Source organism: Numenius arquata, chromosome 11 (assembly GCF_964106895.1).
Source record: "Numenius arquata chromosome 11, bNumArq3.hap1.1, whole genome shotgun sequence".
In the NCBI taxonomy this organism is placed as follows: domain Eukaryota; kingdom Metazoa; phylum Chordata; class Aves; order Charadriiformes; family Scolopacidae; genus Numenius; species Numenius arquata.
Window position 1 is genome coordinate 1,891,662 of NC_133586.1, and position 21,624 is coordinate 1,913,285.

A 21,624-nucleotide genomic window follows, 5' to 3' on the forward strand; every position below is an offset into this window, starting at 1 on the left:
TTCTACTTACACAGCATTTTGACAGAAGAAAGAGAAAAAAAAAAAAAAAAGTATTGATGCAAAAATAAAGGGAGTGCAACATTTCAGGTGGCCTCCAATGGTGAAAGTGATTTTGAGAATAGTAAGCTGCTTTGATTATATTAAACATATATTTAGACTATTTAAAATATTTTAAATTGTTATAAAATTATCTAAATTATTTTAAAGCAAGTATTTGTAGAAAAAATGAAACTCTTCCTACGGGAAAGAGATCAACAGCTGTAAGGTATTAAACATCTTTATTATGGAACGTGCTGAATAGGCAGTTATAAAAGACACAGCATTAAACAAACTCACACATTGAGATCCTCTCAGCATCAGTGTACAAAGAAATGAAAAGAGTTTTTCCCTTTATCCTGGGCTGCAAACATGCGCACAGGAGCCCTCCAAATGGACTAACCCAGTGTAAAGTACCGTTATTCACTTACCTTACATTTGCCTATTAGGGAAGGACTCTTAAGTATTAAATATTATTCTAAAATGGTGCTAGAAGAGAGTACCTTTTGATTGAACATCTAGCAGGAATTATTGGTATTCAGTAAAGTAGGTTTTACAACAATGACTTGACAAAGCCTTGACACAAAAAGTACTTCTACCTGCTGTCAATCACTCACTCTCTTGACAGTTCAAGTGCACATCCTTTCAGGGAGAACTTCAATCAACATTAGCACTCAAAATACAGTGCACAATGTCACCGCTTCAGAAATTGAAGTGAAAATAAATGTGTGAAGTGGCAAGCAAAGGTAGAACAGGTTTCACATGGGCAGACCCAAGTAAGTACACATCGGTGTGAAAACAGGAGCGACCGCAACATCGCTTTGGGGTTCCCAAGATAAACTTTCCCTTTGGAAAAACCACACCAGCCCTTCTCACAAAGAACACAAGGAAGAAGAGAGATTTCCCCTTCTCGTTGATACTGTCTCATATGAGCAACCAGGATAAATTTTATGATGAAGTCAGAGACCCCTCCAGCATCTTGGGGATCCAAGTCTCAGCAGACTCTACCTCTCTCTTAGAGCTTTATCCTGTCCCCGAAAACACAGCGCTTCACCCAAGCCCCGGAAGATGCTTTACTCCCTTAAGGATTGCTTTTCACTGCCTTGCTTTATTTTCAGCATTCTGTCTTTCAGCCCCAAACCTCCCCTCCACCTTTTACTCCTCAAAAAGATAACCAAGAGAGAAGAGCATTGCACTTGGCAATACATTCCCACTATTTTCAGCCTGAAAGCTGATTGTGCATCACAATTAACGGTGATCACTTCTTCAGTGGGAAATGGATAGCAAGAATACAGAAGAACACTATGGTGTAAAGACTACATATACTCCACATGAACCCGTGATACCCAGTTTAATTCTCAGCAGGTAAGAGCTCACATCAGAGAAAATACAGAGGCATTTGCTACCATCAGAAAATGTTTGATTGTCTCCGCAGACGAAATTCTCCTCTGGTTCCTCCCAAATGATGAGAAAGTGTGACTGGGAGGGAGCGTACCGGAAAGCAAGCACCATTCACACCCATTAAGCAGTGCATTCCAGGAATATGGTAAGTATTTATAGCAGTATTTCAAGGAAATTAGTAGCAACATAGTCCTATCCTTTTGGCTAAGGGTTGTCAAGAAAGGGGCGCCTCTCAGGTAGTTCAGCCCCAGCCCGTGGAGATCAAAGACTGCAAGGAAATGACCTTGAGTACGACTCGGTGTTTAACTGAGCAAGTGGAGCTCGGGGGCAACATGCTCCCCTTGCCATCTCGTGTTGCGCAGACAAAGGTCTTGTTCTAGACCAGCTGGAATTTCCTGTGCCTTTCGTGCTCATTGCTGTGAACAGGACAATCGTTTTTAAGGGCTGTGAGCCCAGCGCTTTTCACGAGGATTGAATTCATATAACAAGAAAGGAAGCAAGAAAATCATCAAGTGGGAGGGAGAGGAATGCTGGGACGCTGCTAGATGTCTCTATGTGCCTCCATCGTTTTCCTCTGGAAATGGTTTCACTTAAAAACTTCTACAAATATAACAAAGGGTATTCTAATTAACAGATGTGCAGGTCACACATATTATTAAGCAGCTTCAATAGACTAATGCATTGTACACGTCTCGGGAGAATAAAAGACAAATGACTCTGTGTACATGGTGCAAGGAAGGTAGAAAGAGAACATACAGAATCAGAAAAAAAATAAAGACGAGACTATGGAAGCTCCAGATTTTGTCCACAAAATCCAAGCACACAAGCTCTAGCTTTTGTTTGACATTCTCCTTCTCCTCAGCACACGAACAGAAATCCTCCAGGCTTTGGGTAATCTTTACAAGCTGTTCGGGGTGGGGATTACGGTGTCTGTGTCCAGCACTTGGCAAAAAAGGTGCCTCAACCCACAAAACGGGCTGCTGGGCTCTACAGAAATGTCAGACACCAAGATACAGGGTGGCCATTTGTGAAGACTTAAAAGAGCCACTCCTGCTGCCACTGATAAATTATAGAGAAAACAAAGGCTTTCACCGCCTCCTTCCAACAAGTCCTCCATGCCAATTGAGTGAAAAACCAGCACCGGAGCAGAGGAAGCTGCCAGCGCTGGTTCAGCCTCAGTGCACACCTTCTGTTACGGAAAAGCAGGAGAAAGGGGTGAGTTCCTTCTCTGAAGGCTCCTTTGTTCACCTTTCCACTGACCCCCTGCACGGCAGCGGGCATGGTATGGGTCGCTAAAGCAGCAAATAAAATAACTAGGAAAAGTTAAATATCAGCTCACCATCCATGTCAGGGAGTCAGGCTCACTAACTAACAGTTTTGTGAAGAGATGACCCTGCAGGTGAACAAAAAACCATATATATATATATATATATAAAGACATAAAAGATGGGGCTGAAGGACCACCACTATGGATAAGTGAAAAAATGTCAGAGAACATCTGCAGAATGACAAGGCAGGTGGGCTGGGGAGGATGGGGGAGAGAAGAGACAAAAACAAGCACGGAAATTATAAAGTAAGTTAGTTTGGGTGTATTGAATACACAATATGAAGTGAGATAAGGAAAAGAAGAAGGAAGAAGCATCCAAAGAAACGCTTGAAGGCCCGTCCCAGTATTATTACACTATACACACGCTACCTAGCATCAGGAATATGAGGACACTGTGAGCAACTTATCATTCATTGCTCCATAGGGAAGAAAAGATGAAACGTTTTTACTCTGAACTAAAGGTGAAAAGCATTCAAATTCCATAAGAAACAGCTAGGCTATATAATGAGCAGATTTGAAGCTACTTAGAGGAAGCAGCATCAGAGAAGGATGTTCATCACCCTGGGCAGGCCACACAAATTAAGAGAAAGTAGAGCTGTGAATTACAATGAACAGAGACTAAATAGCTGCCTGTGTTGGATTAAAGGATTTAAATTGTCAGCTTGATGTATAATGAATGTGAAAACCCAGCACTTAATTAAATGGCACATGATAGAATAACTTTGTTATGCTTTAAACTGCTTAAGTTATCAAAGTATTCCTCATATTTAGCAATTGTTTAGCAGCATCTCTTTCCCTTGTGAGATGCACTAAAGCAGCGGTCATTTACCCTGCGTTACCCTGAAGGGTCCCAGCACAGAGAGCTCAGCCTGTCCCCAGGCCTGGCTCGTGCCAAATAAAAACTTCAGCCTCCTCCTTATTTGCCTTAAGGAGTACATCTGCCACGGGGGAAGACAGAAAATGTTCTGCCATTGCATTTTGGTAACAGGAACCGACTCAATTTTGCAACCTGGGAAGCAAATCTGATTGCGTTACAGAATGAGGACAGTTAGAATGGAAATCACAGGTGAGAATCAGCAGAAGCGGCAGACGAGGGATCACCATAAGGGCCAGGACAGGGCTTCTGAATCGCTTTTTAAAGGAACCATATAGCACAGAAGGACTTAAAGACTAGATAAAGGCAATTAAGTGGACTGCTCTAGCCTACAAGGGTTGATATGAAGAAACACGGCCACAGACTTCTCCAGAAAATTAATGATTTTTTCTTCTTATTCCATTCAATTTATCGCATCCTTTTACATTTCTTGAGCCTCCAGCAACTCATGTGTTGGTCATGCAAAAGGAAGGGTTTTTTCACCCCGGTGTCCTGGTGCACATGGGAGGGTTAAGAAGGGCCTGAGATTGGAAGGACCCTCCCTTTGACAGAGACACAATGAGGACACGGATCCTGGAGATGACACAGTGTCCCAAAGGGCCACGTGCACACTCAAATCAGAGATGTGTTACACACGGAATCAAAAACTGAAAGACAAAAAGGAAAAAAAAAAAGTACTTACAGCTACTGCTATTCTTCCCAGGACATGTTCTGGAATTTTTCTATAAACATCCAAAGAACCCCCTGCAGGGACAAACAAAACGTGCTTAGGTAATGCAAAATGAAATACTGCCCTAGATTTGAAGTCACAAGGGTTTTCTAGGCCTTGGTTATTAATAAAAACACCATCAATGATATAACAATAACTGTGTCGGAAATAACTGACCTTAAAAATCTACCAAACTGAATAAACACATGAAAGAGTATACTCAGGTCTCTCTTCACCCACGTTATTTATTTTTGCTTGCAGCATTAATACTAAAACTCCTTTTAGAAAACCTCCCAGTCACGGGACATAACATCAAAACTGGAGAACTCAAAACCATCAGGCTTGGAGTAACTTCTCAGGAATAACAAAGTAAGCCCAAAAAGCGACAGTAGACTTCAAAATCTGAAGTTTCCTAACCCTTGTCCCCAAAACCTGATGTTAACATTCCATGGTATCCGATACAATTCTTATATACACACTTAAACCAGCTTCCTCCTGATGATTAAACCAGTGGAAGTCTGGTTGAGCGTGATGGTCTGTGTCCACACTGATGTATGAAAATGAAAGACAAGGAGCTCCCAGGCAAGCGGGAAAGTTTTGCCAGTAAACTCCAGTACGGGACAAAACTCACTGATTGGCATAATCCTGCACAGCCAGTGTCACGCATCCATGGGGAAAGCAAGAAACCCAAGTCCCTCTAACGGCCCTACAGACGTTCCCAAGGGACTGGGGAGGATTGTTTCCCTTATCTTCTGCTAAGCAGATTCATTCCAAGTAGAATGGGAAAAAAAAAAATAATAAAAAAGGACAAGCAACAAGCAAATTACCATTAGCTTGCAAGAGCGTGTTGTCTTAGTCAAGGCTTGGGGCTCTCAGAAGCGCTCAGCGCTGATCTAACTCTACTCCCAGTGTAGCACATGGATTTTACTGATGACACCACTGGGAAAAGAGTTAAGTCAATACTCAGCAATTAAAAAAACTACACTTTGTACTTTGCTTATGGTTCATTTTTTAAAAGTACAAGTCATTCATTCTGAAATGCTACAATCCAAAGAAGTCACAAGGTCCTTATTCCACTCTTCAGCCTTAATCATACAATAGTTCTTATTTATGCCACACTACTTATTCTAATGATGGGGGGGTTGTGGTAGTTGTTGTTGGGTTTTTCCCTTCTTTTTCCTCATGATCTCTACTGGCAGGAATACAGTGTTTGTCTTCATTAATGTTGCTCTGATTCCAGGTCACTGAAACTACTATTTGTTCATTAAGTTTAATCTTTCAACTTACATTGTCCACGTTGCCCGTGGATTGTAACAAACCTCAGTTTTAAAAGTTAAATACTATTTAATAGAAATAAGAGGATGTAGCATCATGGATACCTACTGCTCATTACAAAAGCCAAACAGAAGGCAATTATACGGCAGGTGGTTCCTGTTAATGCTTATAACTCTTCCTTAAATTTTGGACAAATAAAAGACCTATTTTCATACACCAAACTGCTAAGTCTTGCTATTAGGGATGTCACTAAAGGTAGCGCTGTTTGAAAAATTAAGGAAAGTATCTTTTTACAAACAATCAGGGAAATCTGCCAATTTCTACGGAGAAAAAATTCTACAGCAGGTAACACTTCCAAATCTAAATACGTAACGTTAGCTCCCAAACCTATGTGTAGCCACGTAGGTATAGTCTGACAACCCATCAGAAAGCCTCATTCCACATCTTTGTTGATCTTTAAGATCAGCTGGCAGGTGGTAGGGTGATCCAGGTCAGTTCAACCTCGGTATTTTGATATTTGCAGGCTTGGAGTTACTTGGCTTTTTCCCGCTTGCAGGTGCCAGGAAAGACCCAATCTGGTTCCATATATGCGTCTTTTCCCCGTGTGTACCCCTAAGTCATGAGTATCCCAAAAGATGCAGATCCACCTCTATTTACGCAATTTCAAAAGGAAATACCCACATTTAGTAATATGGTAGAGGATACAAGTGGGCAAACAAGAGTCATGGGATATGGATTCAGGAAATATTATAAACTGGCCTAAGACAGTCAAAAGGGTTAAAAATTTGTCAAGGTTAAAGCTGTTCATCTGCAGGATGAGGAATTATTTTTTTCTTATCTTTACCTGCATCCTTACACATCAAAATTAAAGGTCTGGGGAAAAAAAAGAAGGCAAAGTCCCTTTATTTGCATTTTGTTCTTCCTTTAAAAGATTGCTGGTGCTTTTCTGCCAGAAGGAGTACACAACATGAGGCAGACCAGAGGTCATCTCCAGCATAATTCCAAGTAATTTGGGCATGGTCAGTAAACACCATCGTTGTGCAACACCATGAGGGATGCATACCCTAAAGGCTTAAATATTTTCAAAATAAGAATTCAGAACTGCAAGCATTTATGTCCGTCATTTTTAAAAAAAAAATCTCTGAATTAGTAGGAGCATTTCTATTCTAGGCAGATGCAAGTTTTGGCGTGAGCAGAAGCCTCCTTACTGCACGTGGCTACTGCTTAACACAGGCTGGCAAGTCGGAGAGCAATTGGAAGGACAGAGCAGAGAAATGGCTAATAGCCACACAGCCTGAGAACAGCAAAGAATTTAACTTTGTGGGCTTTGTTGAATAAATGTAATACTTTTTCATCAAACATGGAAAAACTGAGGGAATACCCATACTTGGAAACAGGGCACAGCTATCACTGGGACAGAGGTAGTAAATGTAAAAAAAGAGAAATAACAGTAATAACGGACTATTTTAACAGGGAGAAAACAAAATGCACCATAAAACCCTGAAGGGCTTTATTCGTGGTTCCTATCAGAAAGGAAGAATCTACTCAACAATGCTTAATGGTACACATTTGGCTTTGGAAATTTTTCCTGCCAGAAAGCCTTCCCTCCACAGTAACTTATTTGCGAGATCCTTACTTCTTTATATCCAGCTTAACTGAAGCTTTGTGAAAAACCTGGATAGGGCATAAAACGCTGGCTCGTAAGAAAATCCTGGAGAGAGTAATAGACTCTCGCTTGTAACAACACGATGTTAAAAGTTGAATGCTGCGAAGGGGGTTCTGGCGCACAAGACACAAGGGGACTGGCATCTGTCATGAGACACGCTCTCAAAATTGATACACAGAGGGCAGCAATGATTATAAATTGCTGTAATCAGTAGACTTTTCCTGCCTTTTCTCCAAGAATGCCACCCAGTACGAGATTTCAAAGCAATGTACAAATACATCTCCACAACGACAGCAGCATCAGATTGTGGGGAAGGGGATACTCTTGGTCTGAAGATTCTCGTTGGGAGAAACAAGAGCGCACCCAAAAAAGAAACTCAGCGCAGCAGCACTAAACAGCTGCGTTAGAAAATAATTCCTTCTCTTGCAATTAAGAGACGATTTCCACTGAAAACACATAGGACATTGGGTTAATAGATTTCTTTAAAAGAAAATCTGTTTTGGCTATCAAAACAGTAAAAGTGAGGAACATCTGTTTTGTCAGCAAGGACAGATTGTATGGAAGACTCAAATATCAAACCACAAATTAAGCCAGCATTTATTTCTCTTCTATTTACATTTTCAATAAAAGTAAGCGAAGTTACACTGGGGAAAACACAGCGTACCGGGGAGAATATAACACAATCCCAATGCTAACCTGTTTTCTTAAAAAACTACCTGCAAAGTTATTAATACTTTACATTTTCAAGTCATATTCCTGCATTTTGCTCCATTCTGGAAAAGCACATCTTTGTTCTGAATCTCCCATTTACATACTTAGCAATCAAAAGCACGCTAAATACACAACTCACCATCCATGAACTCTGTACACAAGGAAATTCTGTTTTCTACAAAAAAAGCACCATAAAATCCTATGATATATGATGAGTCACACTGGAAAAAGAAAGGAAAAAGAGAAGCCTGTTTAAAAATTTGCTGTGAGTAGATTATAAGGCAGAATTATCAAAATGAGAAAATTTATATACCTTATAAAGAATTTCTAACTCCGACATTATCTGCTTCTGGAGTTCCAGTGTTATATCTAAGGGTATGACCTAAAATACAAAGAACGGACATATGATTAGCATTGACAGAAAAAATAAGTGAATGATTCAAAATGAAAAAAAATAATATCTATGTATATTAGTTATCCTTATGTGAGAAAAGGAAAGGGAGGATAGTTGGCGAGAATATCTGAACAGAGCCATGGGCAAAGGAAGGAAATGGAAATGAAAGGACAGACTTATTAACTTTTAAAAGTGAGCTATAAGTAAACTAAGTTAAACAGCCAATTTTATCCACGAAATGTCCTAAGGCTTGTGGTTTAACCGTTTGACCAAGAGCCGAGTCAGGAGTTGAAGACAAGCACCACACGGAACACGAAGAGGAGGTCGGGAAACTCAAGAGATGCTGCTTGTTCACTCAAAGTGCCATCACCTCCTGCTTGGTACAGCCTCCTCCTCCTCTTCCTCTGCCCAGCACCAATTCTTCCCGCTACAGAGACGTCTTGCAAAGAAGCCCAGAAGGCTGTGACCCCGACAGGCCTTGCTGAATGGGCTGATGTTAACATTATGGGCTAAGTACTGCAGTAGTGAAAGTATCTCTGGATGGCTCAGCGGAGCCCTAAAGGAGCATCTCTAACCACCCACTCTTACTGTTTCAGTTTCTTCAATATTTACCCCCTGTTTTATATCAATTCCCAACGTCGTATGAAACATGGAAACCTGTTAAATACAGAGGAAAAAATGCAGCTGGTGGCAGCTGGTGCAGATGCTTAGGTAAGCATCACCAAAGCGTCCCTCAAAACAACTACAACCAACCTGGCTTTGAGCGCTCAGCCGCTCACCGTCACGCTCTTCTCCTGCTTCCTCCATCCATGCCCTCCTTTGTCACCGTTTTGGGCCAGGCTGCTAACCAGGACTAAAGCACCAAGTGCTGCAGCGAAGGTGGGGTGCAGTGACTGGAGTTTATTATAAAGTTTTCAGGATTTTCAAGACAGACCCTCTTAAGAAGGATGGCGGTTCCCACAGAACCAGCATCGAAAGTCAATTTTAACAGACAATTCTTTGCCGTGATTATTTGAAGACTTGCACGCTCAATTATTAAGTACTACTATATAAACCAAAATGGACTTCAAATGCATTTAGCCGGGCTCAGTCTGCTACCACACAATATTTTACAATTTAATACTTTAAGCTAAAGGGAAACAAAATCTAGTCAGTTTGCAGAATTAGCAGAATAGATATAATAGGCTGCACGTACTGCTGACGAAACAAAATAGAGAGAGCCCATTTCCAAACACAGGCATTCTACAGTATCAAAATCTGTCTGAAAGAAAAAACGATAACCTGTTTCTATCAAGAGTTTGCTTTAGGGTTATTTATAAAAGCTGTCACTAAACAAAATTGTAAGTGTAATACAGGGCTGCCAAGAAACGTTTAACACACTTGTCTAGATCAATAATCATTTGCCAACAATACTCACTTACATTTTTCCAGCGTGAAAAACTTAAAATAATTTGCTGGAATACCATCAGTTTTACCCACTGAATATTAACAGAATTTAATCTTGTCAACAGTATAAAATTAAAATTTTACCGCACTAAATTCTGCTCACAGCGAGAAATTTCCCTGCCTGGATCATGGTGAAGGCTCCACAGCCCTGCCCGATGACTAGTTAACATGATCAGCGTCAAATACATCACCGACATCCAATCAACCAAGACCCGCCAACGAAGAAAGGTCTCCGGCTCATTTGCATTAACTATAATTACATACAGACCCTGCATTCTAATACTGAGATAACCTGGAGAAGCAGAGCTCCCCTATTTACAAGTGCTGAGGATACTATAGGGCAGAGCACGCACAGAAACGTGCCGCAATGGCATAGTAAGTTAACATCACCATAAAACTAATTAGGAGAGACCACCATCTCACTTTCTCTGGGTAACTATCGTACAGAAGTGTTTTCTTCCATCTAAACACACGTAGTTTGTGTGACTTATAACACTGGAGAGACACCCATCCCAAGTCAAGGCTGGAGGAACCTTATAGTTTTTACAGCATTGAAATGGGGGCAGAAAGAGAGGAAAAAAAATAATATCTATACAGCACTGCCTTAATCTGCACTTGTTATCTCCACGGTCATGCTCCTTTTATATGAAATTTCTAAGCATATTTAGAAAATGAAGTTTGTATGGGTGAAACAACATTTAAGAATATGTGAGCCGACTGTTAAATATGGGCTGGAGCAGCGTCAAAGCAAGAGGAAAACCCACACAACCCCTCCCCAAACCCACTGCTACCAAGGACAAAGCTGCAAATAAGGATTTGGCTGCAACTTCCACAACGGGAACACAGGTAAGAAAATGAGATGGACCAGAAGACAAACGGCACCTTTGGAAAGAACCCTGTAGCAAAAATCACTGTTATTTTACCAGAATTATCGAAAGCAGAAAAGGAGAACCCAATTAATCTGGCATCAAATAACAGGCGCTGTTCAACCCTCGCGGGAACAGAGTTTCTTAACAAGTTTGTATCAGAAGTTACAAGAAAAGTCCAAAGAGCAGAGGAGCTCGTGGGGTCCCCAGCCAGCCCTGCCCACCAAGGGGCAGCCGGCCTGCGGGATGCGGATGAACACGACCAGTTAGAGATGGGGCGCAGGGTAACCTGGGCCACTGGGGAAGAGGGTCTGGCCACCGAGCTCCGGCACTTGCCCCGATTTCAAAACTAGCAAAAATGGCGCCTCAAAGGTAGAGCTGGAGAAAGATTCTAGGCAAGAGGGGCATTTTTAATTTTTTTAAATATAATTTAAATGAGACAGCAGACCTCTGGAATTCAGCAAGGGGCTCCAAGCACTCCTGCGCATCTTCCTCACCAAGTTCCTGCCTAGAATACAGCAATCTTGGAATCACTTAACACGCCTGTAACGTGCATGGACTCAACATACCCTATGTTTCAAGCGAAAAGGGTTAATTTTTAACAGAGGAATACCTGAGCATATTTCCTCTGCTCTCCACTACACCTCCAGGACAAATAAGGATGAGTTGTCAAGTTAAATACAAGCAGTCAAGTGACTGAATTATAATTTACTCTGTGCTCAATTTAAATTAGTGTGAGGCTATTAAAATATACAGTATAAATACGGCAATTCATCACAAGCTGTCATGGATGACTTCATCTATTTGCTGGAGTGGCATACGTTCCACTAAAGGGAACGAGAGCAAAATCACAGGTCAAATTAAGCTGCTATTCTGTTTTAATTCACTTATTTAATCCATGGCGACATAATTGTCTTTTACAGTATGTACAACTCAAAGGAAATTTGGGAGTATTATAGTCAGTATACAAATGATTAATCAAATGGTCCATTTAAATGCTAGCTTAAGAGCAGGAGAAACTAAAAGCGGTTGAAGAATGGCAACCAGCCAGCGTAAGCTCAAATTTTTCATCTGGATTTTTCCCTCTAATTAGTAAAAAGTAACCATTGAAAAAATCTATTAAATCCTCTGCATGTCATCTAGCTGCAAAGTTCACATAAAATATGCAAGGTCATTAACATAGGTACTAGCATTGGTTTGTTTTCCTGTTCAATGTATTTCCAAGATTATCTACCAGCTGAAAGCATTTTAATCAACAGGTTTTCAGAATGTTACCTTGTCCTATCAAATCTGTGTATTAAAAAAAAAAAAAAAAAAAAAAAAGCCCCCCAAAACACAGAACTCTGCTTTTCCAGATCCATCCAGTGACGTTCCCATTAGCGTGGTAATCCTCTGTCAAAACACTTGATCCGTGTGATGATCCTGTCAAACGCCGACGTTTCCACCCTCTTTTTATCGCTGGCGATGCTGAGCCAGAGACGTGTCAAGTAATTTTCTTAATAGCACAAGTCGGCACGACCACGATTGCAGCAGGTTCCCTGACCTCCAGCTTGGGAGCATGTTATTTTAAACTATGATAACACACACGTGTTGATGTAATATTTCTTCCGAAATCATATTAAAAAAACCCAACATAATGGAGAGTGACAGGACCACCACGAGTAGTATCTACAAGAGAACCCAGTTTCCCAAATCTCCAGGATGCTGATTATCCACGAGGACTAACCGAACCCGTGGACTCTAAGGGAAACATGGAGGTGAAATTGCTGGGGGAAAAGGCTTTTTGCCACAGGGAGGTGATTTCAATTAACCTTGCAAAGGGTGAACTCATTTCTCCTCCTGCCTGCGGGAGTTTTCTCTTGCTCCACCTCCTCCCCAGGCCGGTTCTGAGGGCACCCCCAGCCCCACAGAGCTGCTGGCGAATGGCGGTGCCAGCGCCGAGCAGAACCGGCAGAGAAGATGCTCTCTGTAGAGCTGGAAAAAGATTATTTGAGGAACCAGTGTAGCAGGTACCAGGGAAAAGCAGCATCCTTACACAGCCCCAGCACTTAAGGGAAGAGCTTTTTCAGTTCCACATTGAAAGTTGTAATAAAAAATATTTTTTCATATTTAATTTTCTGTATTTTTGTACCTACTAAACCTCAGAATTCCCGTCTTTACTGCTCATGACAGGTTTAGGAATGACAGATAACACTTTTTCAAGTTATATTTGTATTCCAATGTAATTAGAAGTTATTTGGATGTTATTTCAATTTCCGTATTTTCCACAGGTAGAGAGTAATTTCCAATCCAGCAGTAATCATTTGCTTTTCTTCAGTTCATTGGCAAGTCAAAAGCATTTCTTGTACTGGGGTGAAGGGATTTATGTGATCCTTGGCAAAGCTGAAACATGGGCAGAATCTCCTTCCAGTAAATTATATCAACTGGAACCACAAAACAATCTGAGCCCAAATCTGAAAGTTTCCCATAGATGTAAATATTGCCTGGTAAATACAAATACTTCATTTGAAGCCTTAGTATAATCCTACATCTTTAAATTTCATTTAACACCAATTCTGCTTGCAGCAACCAGCTTCCATCGCTCCTCTTGCCCTCCCTCTTCCACCCCCACATCCTTTCAGTTTAACTCGGTTACACCAGTATTTAATGATTAAATAAAGACGAAAAAAGAAATGAGACAAAAAGGCCATTTTACAGTTTTCTAAGTAATTATTCCATAAATTGTATTTTTACTACACCTTTTTTTAGATCCCAAACTATTAATTGGAATTGTATGAATGCAACAACTAATTTGTTTTGTAAAAAAAAGTTTGAAATATTAAAAAGAGCCTATTTCAAAAGTTTGGTATCATATTAATAATTTAATTTAAAAATTTAACAAATTACATACAAGAGTTGGTATACTGCTGTCAGAGATGCACTATTAGTTTACCCCAGTCTTAACTGAACTTCAGGTAAGACTGGCATTTATCTGAGTGCACTACAGGACACAGCTTCACGGCAAAAAACTCTTAAGTTAAAAAAAAAATAAGCCAAATCAGTTGGATAAAAAACAATCGAGGGGTAAAGGGGCACTAAAATAAACAAACCTGTTAAAAACCTGTTAAACCCACAAAATCTCCTAGGAAAATAGAATATTATCCCAAAGAAAACAGGGAAATTCTCTTTATTTAAAAAAGAGGTTGCAGAGACCTCCCTGGAACCCTCCGAGATGATGTGGTGGTACCAACACCCGGTGCCAAAGCAGTTCCTGGGGGGCGAAACCTGGATTCTGGGAACTCATTTGGAATGACTAGATTTATGGAGTGGAGTTTTCCTGCATAAACAATGCGGACTTTAATGCTATAAAACAAATTGAGATCTAACAATCAGAGGGAGGGGAAGGAAACCAAGGTCAAGAAAGAACAGAGAGAAAGAGAGAGAGAAAGAAAATTACTGTAATATCTTACCTTTACTGCTAGTATTTTTCCACTAGGGACATGATATGCCCTGCATGAGGGAAAAAATTAAATAACCTGAGATCACATAAAATTACCTCTATACATATGTGCAACATGTATACACTAATTTCACAGAAAAATGACTTGGAGCTAATACATTCTACATTAAACCAATTTTATATAGCATTTCTAAAGAAAGACTGATGAAAACAATTGATCAAAAGAATATACTTACAATGAAACCATTTAGCAGGTTTTAACATCTGCATGTTTTGTATAAAATCTACACATTGAAGACTTCCGTACAGCGTTAACGGCAAACTTACAAGCAGGAATTTATCCGCTTTCCCATTTTCTTTTAATGCAATAAAATTATGGTATATCCATTATTCAGAATCTTCACGGAAAACCAGGTTTATCACACAAGTTTGCCAATCCTAAGGGTATTTTCCATGGTAAGACAGTGAGATACACAACTATATCGATTAAAGGGAAGTAAAACAGGTAATGACTGATTCTTAAACTGAATATTAGTGAAATGAACTTTCTGCATTCGTATTTAATATTAAGTGTGCATAGAAGCATTATTGTTAACGCTCACATGTACCCAAAATAATTTTCCACAGTATTTCCAGAGCAGTTTGTCTTAATTTCTGAAGACAAATATTTATAATTGGCTATTTAACAATGACTTGTGCATTCCTAACCATGAAAATAGTGAGAAAATAAAAAGGTAGGCGAAAAAAATGCCTACTAAAAATCCGATGTAATTTTGCATAAAAACAAAACCATTAAAGGTTTTCCTCTTCACTAGTTTTATTGTCTCATACTGATTTATGACACTATGCACAGCAATGTCATATATGTGGCACTAACTTTAAAGAATTATAATGTTTTACCACTATCTACCTCTAGCAATTATTACTGAAGAAGAAAGGCTTTAATAGTTTGGTTTTTTTCATGCAAACCCATACATAGCACAAGGCGAGACTGTTGTTTAATCTTATTTATAACCCGGAGCGCTTATATAATTTCTGTTAATAGCTTGGAAGTTTCTAAAAACTTCACCTTAATTTAATAACTCCTGGATAAACATTTACGTAACCGAAGTGGCAGGAGCTTTTAGGAACAAACACGGTTTTAAAAGGCACACCAAAAATCAGTGTTATTTAATATCAGTCCAACAAAATCATCAGAGGAAGCTCTGGCAAATGGGTGGCCGAATGCGTATCAATGAATCCACGGGAGGAAACGGACTCTGCTGTAACTATGGATGAATCAACGGTGGCAAAACGTTATGGACTTAAGATCAGCCGAAATGATAAGAAAATGAACAGGTTGAGATAGGATGCTTAACGTCTGTTAGCTTAATATGGACTGTGCCGGACAGTTTGGCAACTTAATTAGCTTGTCAAGAAAGCTGATCTTTTTTCCATAAGAGAGATCTCCTGTTTCCAAGTGAATTAAAAGGGAAGACTTGATTATTTAATTATGATGCACGCTAATTCATCCGTGGAAGTTTGGGTTAAATTTCCAGCAGAGGGCAGATACCTGGTTTGGTTTACAGAGCACTGACAGTACCAATTTAACATTTAATTATCGCTGAGAGTTGGATCACAAAGGAGATACCATGCCCATGGGTAGAGCATGTCCAGTAGCTCCGCAAATGCCGCGCTACCTGGGAGGAAAGGAATTTGTTTACTCCAGGCTGATCCGGCATCTCCATTGTCCTGACCTTCCTCAACACAATAACTGTAAAGTGATTAATGAAGGTTGAATAGGAGCTTTGGTTACACCAAAAGACAACCGTACACCTCCGTAGTGTTTTAATTAACAGCTAACACTTCAAATTAGTCTGTAGTTGCTACAGTAATTACCCGTTCCAATGAGTGTGTAGGGAAAACGTTTTTTTGTTAGATATTATGTAGAACTGTAAGTTGGAATTGATCATTTTGGTCACAGTCAGCACAGCTAAAGCCTGAAGATTTAGAACCTTTATGTTGCTTCAGAAGGATGCACTAAAAAAAATCCCACCGAATAATGTGCACAGCATGAAGAAAAACACACTTTTTGTGCATACCGCACCCGTCAGTAAGTCTATGGATGTCTACGAGGAGACTAAACTAATATTCATACTCTAGAAGTAATGTGAAGTCTCATCTCAAGGGTCAGCTCTCACAGATTTCAGCGTCACCTCCAAAAGTAAGCAAACATCATCGTAGAACCAGATCATTAGTAGCAAAAATGCAGAAGGTTCCTCAGAAACGCTCTACATTTCAGCGAACACACACTTTCCAATCTTCCAGGATGGGAGGGAAACGATGTCGCCTAATAAACAGTTACAACAGCAGCTCTTCTTGCCAGGAAAGCATTTGAGCGGTGCCTAACAGTAAAGACAAGTGGATGTTAAAGACGAGTGAAAACAGTTGCTAAATAGCTGCTGAAGTACTTAAAGACAAATGTAAAGAGCAGAAATTAAATGCATTGAAATGCAAAATATTCAAGGAAAACGCTGTTCTGATGTTTTGCAAAATTTCATTCCTTGCAGAAACCAGCTCTGGGAAAACAAGTTCATTTTTCTGCTCTTTTTTGTTGGGGTTTGGGTTTGGTTTGATTTTGACCCAGCTGTAACGGAGGATCGAGAAAAGGCGGCTATAAATCATTTATCGTTAAGGAGAAATCGAGGAGACACTGAGAGCCAACCCCTGCAGTGAGAAGTTTAAAAAGTCAGTTTGAGTACTTGATGCCAGTGTCAACTGTTAAATATATAAAAGTTCTTATTTAAGTTCTGTTGCAATTTGCCAACTGCAGGAAGCTGGTTCCGATGTGCATTTCCCTGTCCCCCCCTGCCTTTTAGTTAAACCTGGAATTTCTAGGACAAATGCCTTGGCACAGACTGGTCTTTTTACTCTCTGGAGAGAAAACTCCTAAACCGATATTGAGGCAAATTAAGAATATATTCTTCTGCAGGGTCTGATCTAGATCCCAGGTTAGTTGGAGAATTGCACCTACCACAAGTTTGATGTTTTATTATGTTAAGTGCAAACTAATGGAAATGCTACGAGATTAATAACAACTTTCTCCCCTACTAAAAATAGCTTTTAGGTATATATTGAAAAATATTGAAACAGTATTTATTAAAATAGTAGCAAAATAAACACAACAGCAATTGGATAATTCATTTGGTGCCCAATTTCTGCACATAAAGGAAGTGTAATTCCAGCATGCTGCACCCAACTAATTTTTAATTTTATTTTAAAATAGACAGTTGTTAGCTATTGTAGCTGCAGCATTTTATGGCTGAGGACAATGATCAAAGTTATTTAAAAAAAAAAAAGAAAAAAGCAGAGTTCAGCGACATCTTCAAAGTGAAGAGTAAAGGCTAGTGGTTGAAAATTGCGTTTTAGTGGAGGATGCAGCTGACACCTCCTTTGGGGAGGTTCTCCCAGGGAACATGCACAGCACGCGATGCGGAGAGGGTGGCTTAAAGCTGCTCCACGTTGTGTAAGGAAAGGACAGGCAGACTTCAACCACCGTGTATTTCGAAACATTCCCACCAGGGAAAAGAAATTTAAATCTCTCCCTTCACATTCCCACTAGAGTTCATTATTCTAAGCCCCCTACATCCATTACAATGAACAGCTTCTAAGCAAGACTGGCACAGTTGTGTCAAATATTTTATTAACCTTGACTATTAACCATATCCCCAGACATTTAAACCCCTGAAGGGACTCGTGCGAGCCAAGTCCTTTAGCATAACTTTGTCTCCTCTACTCTGAAAATTAAGAGATCCCCTCAGGGAGTGCTGCAAAGGCGCTCGCCCAGCTGCGTGGCAAAAGCTGGGTTATACTGGGGAATAAGACGGTGTGAGCAAGGGTGCACGCTCTGCTCGAACAAAGCCCTCCAGCTAAGCCGGAAAAAACTTCTGCTGGACTGCGGAGTACGGCGTCCGCATCCCTTGTGTTCCAGAAAATAAAAATCAATATCATGGAAAACTAGAATAGGGCTTTGGGGGAACTGCCAGCTCCTCGGCATCGCTCCCCCCCCATATACAAGATGTGTTTCTACAGGAAAGCAAATTAAAAACTGAAAGTGTCAGAAGCAGCTGGCTTCTGTTTTAAAAAGAAAAGGAAGAAAAAGGTAACTGAGGTTCACATTGACTGCTTTGTTCTTCCTGAGGTCTACTGCAACAATAACCAGAGGAGAAATATAAGATGTTTTTGCTTAATCCTCTTTATGGAATAAACCATAGCCCATCCTGGTATTTAATGCTAAAAAATTCATGCACTGAATATAGCAAGTTTCTACTCAGTTTAAAAGTAAAACAAACAAAACCAACCAAACAGAACATGCACAAGCTCCTTAATAAATAGCTTAGATGTCAAACAAAAAAATTCTCCCTCTTTCAACTTGCTAAGACTCACAATTTTATATTCTCCCTGTGAGAAATTTTACCTAAAAGCACAGTGGGGAAGCTGCGTTACTCACTGTGATTGTGGTATAATTTCTTCCAGGGCAAGCAAAGAATTAACTTCAGATTTCAACATGCAGGCACTCAAGAGAAACAGCAATTTTCAATTTATTTTCTTATTTTTAGTTGTAAAGCATTTGCCCACATACGAGTGACTTAAGGATGGTCACATCAGAAGCATGGACTTAGTGGGCAAAGATCCCTGAGCTTTCGTAAACAGCTTTCCCTAACATGTACAATAACTTCTACTACAAACTAAGTTACAGGTATCTGAAAACTCAAAATAAATGCAGCCTCTTCCTAGAAGCAAAAATTCATTAAAATTATCATGTCATCCTGGTGCAAAAAGGGCTGCAGAAGATCCTGCTTCCCATCTGTTCTCTCTGGACACCAGGATATATTTTTCTATTTTTCCCCCCAATAGCCATGGAAACAATTTCTAATCAATAAGATATTCCTTGGCAAGACCAAATGATTCAAGGGAAAGCCATGACCTGTCTGCTATGCCAATGAGTCAGCCCCTTCCCTCCCTAGAAATATAACTAGCATCAGCAAATATGACAAAATGATGTAGTGACAGCACCGTTCCATTAGCGATGTGACTGCAGGACGCAGGGACGCGACGCTCCCCTCTGGTCGAGGCACCAGAGAAACTTATGGCTGATGCCACAAACTCCGATCTGCTGCAGCTTTACTGGCTCACACAAAGCGTTGGTTTGTAATTCTGCTAAACACTGCTGTCAGGAGATGAAAGGGTGGCTGAAAGGGACCTCTGCACACCTCCTAAACCAACCTCCCTCCTGAAGTGGGACCGTAGTTCAGCCATGGCTTCGTCCAGCTCTGTGCTAAAAGCCCCAAGGATGGAGATCCCCCTCCCCTCTGCCTCCCTCATGCCCTGTTGAAGCACTGAACCATCTTATTTGAGATGAGATTTCTCCTTATGTCCAATATGGACTACCCAAGGTGGGAACCTGAGGCCACAAAGTGAAAATAAAGGTAAATATTTCAGGTTCTCTGTCTCTTCTGCTTTACACCTTGGTATGTGTGCTTGGTATAGTGGTATATATAGCATATATATATATAGTGGTGTATATATATATATGTGCTTCACACCTTGGTATAGTGCTTAGAGAAATAGTTTAGTAACGTGGGGGTTTTTTTTGTAGGGTTTTCTTTTGGTTTTTTATCAGAGTTAGGTAGATGATTGGACTACATGATCTTAAAGGTCCCTTCCAGCCCAGACGATTCTATGATTCTATTCTGTGTTCATTACACGCGTTTGTTAAAAACATCGAGACATCACTTTGCTTGATGAGAATCACAAATACTGACCCATTTCCCCAGCTCACCCATAGCACTGCACTGATGGACCGCAGAGGAAGTCCTCCAGACATCCTCCTCGCTCGACGCACACAATAACATGCACAAAAGGTCTCTGGGACTCAGGCAGAGTATTTCCTAACTGAAATGAAGCTACACATGGAAAACCTAGGTTTCTTATTTGAGTTAAAAAGTTAACACAAAAGGCTATGGCTGCAGCAAGCAGCACCTTCAGATGTAAGGGCACCGAACGAAGTCAAACTGAACATTTTCCTGCTCTGTGAGAAATAACCCAGAGCAAAATGTCTGTGTCAGTGTCGCGCAAGATGAATACAATTCTCTAAGTGCTATGCATTGCAGAATGACACGCCAGTCACCAGCTGCAAACTATATGCAGCAAATCACCCACAGATTTGGTTTACTGTTAATTTTTTCCTTTTTCCCCCCCTCTTTTTTTCCTAGTACTGCCACTGTCTGTCGCGCTCCTGGAGAGACTCTGGCAGTCTAATGACAGAATTGTCACGTCCTCAGATGGCCATCTAAAGAAACAGATTCAAATTGTTTCTAGGAAATAAACACTTTGACAGTTGTTGCCTTCTGCAATAGACAAACACATTAGCCTGACTCTCTGGCTGTTAAAACAGGAAATCCAAAGTGCACAGCAGTTGTAAAAAGGAGCTTTTATGGAGACTGTGCTAGTTCAAACAGCAATCTACGCCAACCTCCCCTCTATCTAAAATCCCATTACAGATGCTTGAGTACTGATTGCAAAATGATTTGTTGTTAAACTAGAAAACAAACAAAAAAAATACTTGTATCTAAATTTTAAACTTTTCAAAAGAGCAAAATTGGCACTAGAAGCTTCACAAAGAAAATGCCGAGTAGCAAAATGCCTCACGTAACCCATCTCTGTGGGAAAGGGGGTTTTGGCATCCAAGCCTAAGCACAGCAGAATGAATCCCTCACCTCCTCTACACTGTAACCTACCACTATTCCCATCTGTTACCGCTTCCATTAGTCGTCCTTCTCCTCTGCAGCCAAACATCCAGGGTCACCCTTTGAAAACGGGACTACAAGTCTTTCTCCTTGTACCCATCCCATTGTGATTCCATGCTCATTCCTTGGAGAGACCTGTACAGACAGAAAGGACTAAAGATGGAGACGGTTTCCCTGTGACACTGCTCGAAGAGGCCGTGGTGCCACCACCACCAATTCCAGGCCACACACTACCCCAGGACCAACCCAGATCAGATGCAGACATAGTAATGGATTTCAGCTGCTGGCTTTAAACTAGCTGAAAGGACAAAAGACAGCAGAGCAGTCACAAGCTTAGACTGACACGGACAGGCATCATCTGACACAGCATAAAGCCTGCCAGTACGAAGTAAACCCATCACAATTTTTGGAAGAAACGTGAAGCAACAAAGTGAGCCCCAAAGTATGTCACATCGTATGGTGACGGCAATTTAGATACTTACACCTCTCCATAAAGGGACCTAAAGCTGGATTTTCTGCATTATCAAACCTTTTGTTCACGAGAGAGGTGTTCAGGACACTCAGAGCGTAACAACTATTAAGGAAAACCAGAGCTGTTCAGAAATTCAGTAAGGGCCAGTAGTAGAAAAGAGAACTGTGCCAAGAAGCAAAAGTTTTCTAGATATTCACTGCAATATCCGAGAAAGAGTTTT

The 21,624-nt window shown here is 40.5% G+C and overlaps 1 protein-coding gene across 2 annotated transcripts in view; it reads right to left on the minus strand.

The window, feature by feature from the left end:
• The window catches only part of MAP2K5 (mitogen-activated protein kinase kinase 5), a 134,475-nt gene that overhangs the window by 77,621 nt on the left and 35,230 nt on the right, over positions 1–21,624 (minus strand). For both annotated transcript variants that reach the window (XM_074155584.1, XM_074155583.1), the window contains exons 9-12: positions 14,155–14,194; positions 8,313–8,381; positions 8,139–8,220; positions 4,321–4,382 (exon numbers count right to left, since the gene is read on the minus strand). In XM_074155584.1, coding sequence (XP_074011685.1) covers positions 4,321–4,382; positions 8,139–8,220; positions 8,313–8,381; positions 14,155–14,194 — 253 coding nt within the window. The remainder of the gene's footprint in view (positions 1–4,320; positions 4,383–8,138; positions 8,221–8,312; positions 8,382–14,154; positions 14,195–21,624) is intronic.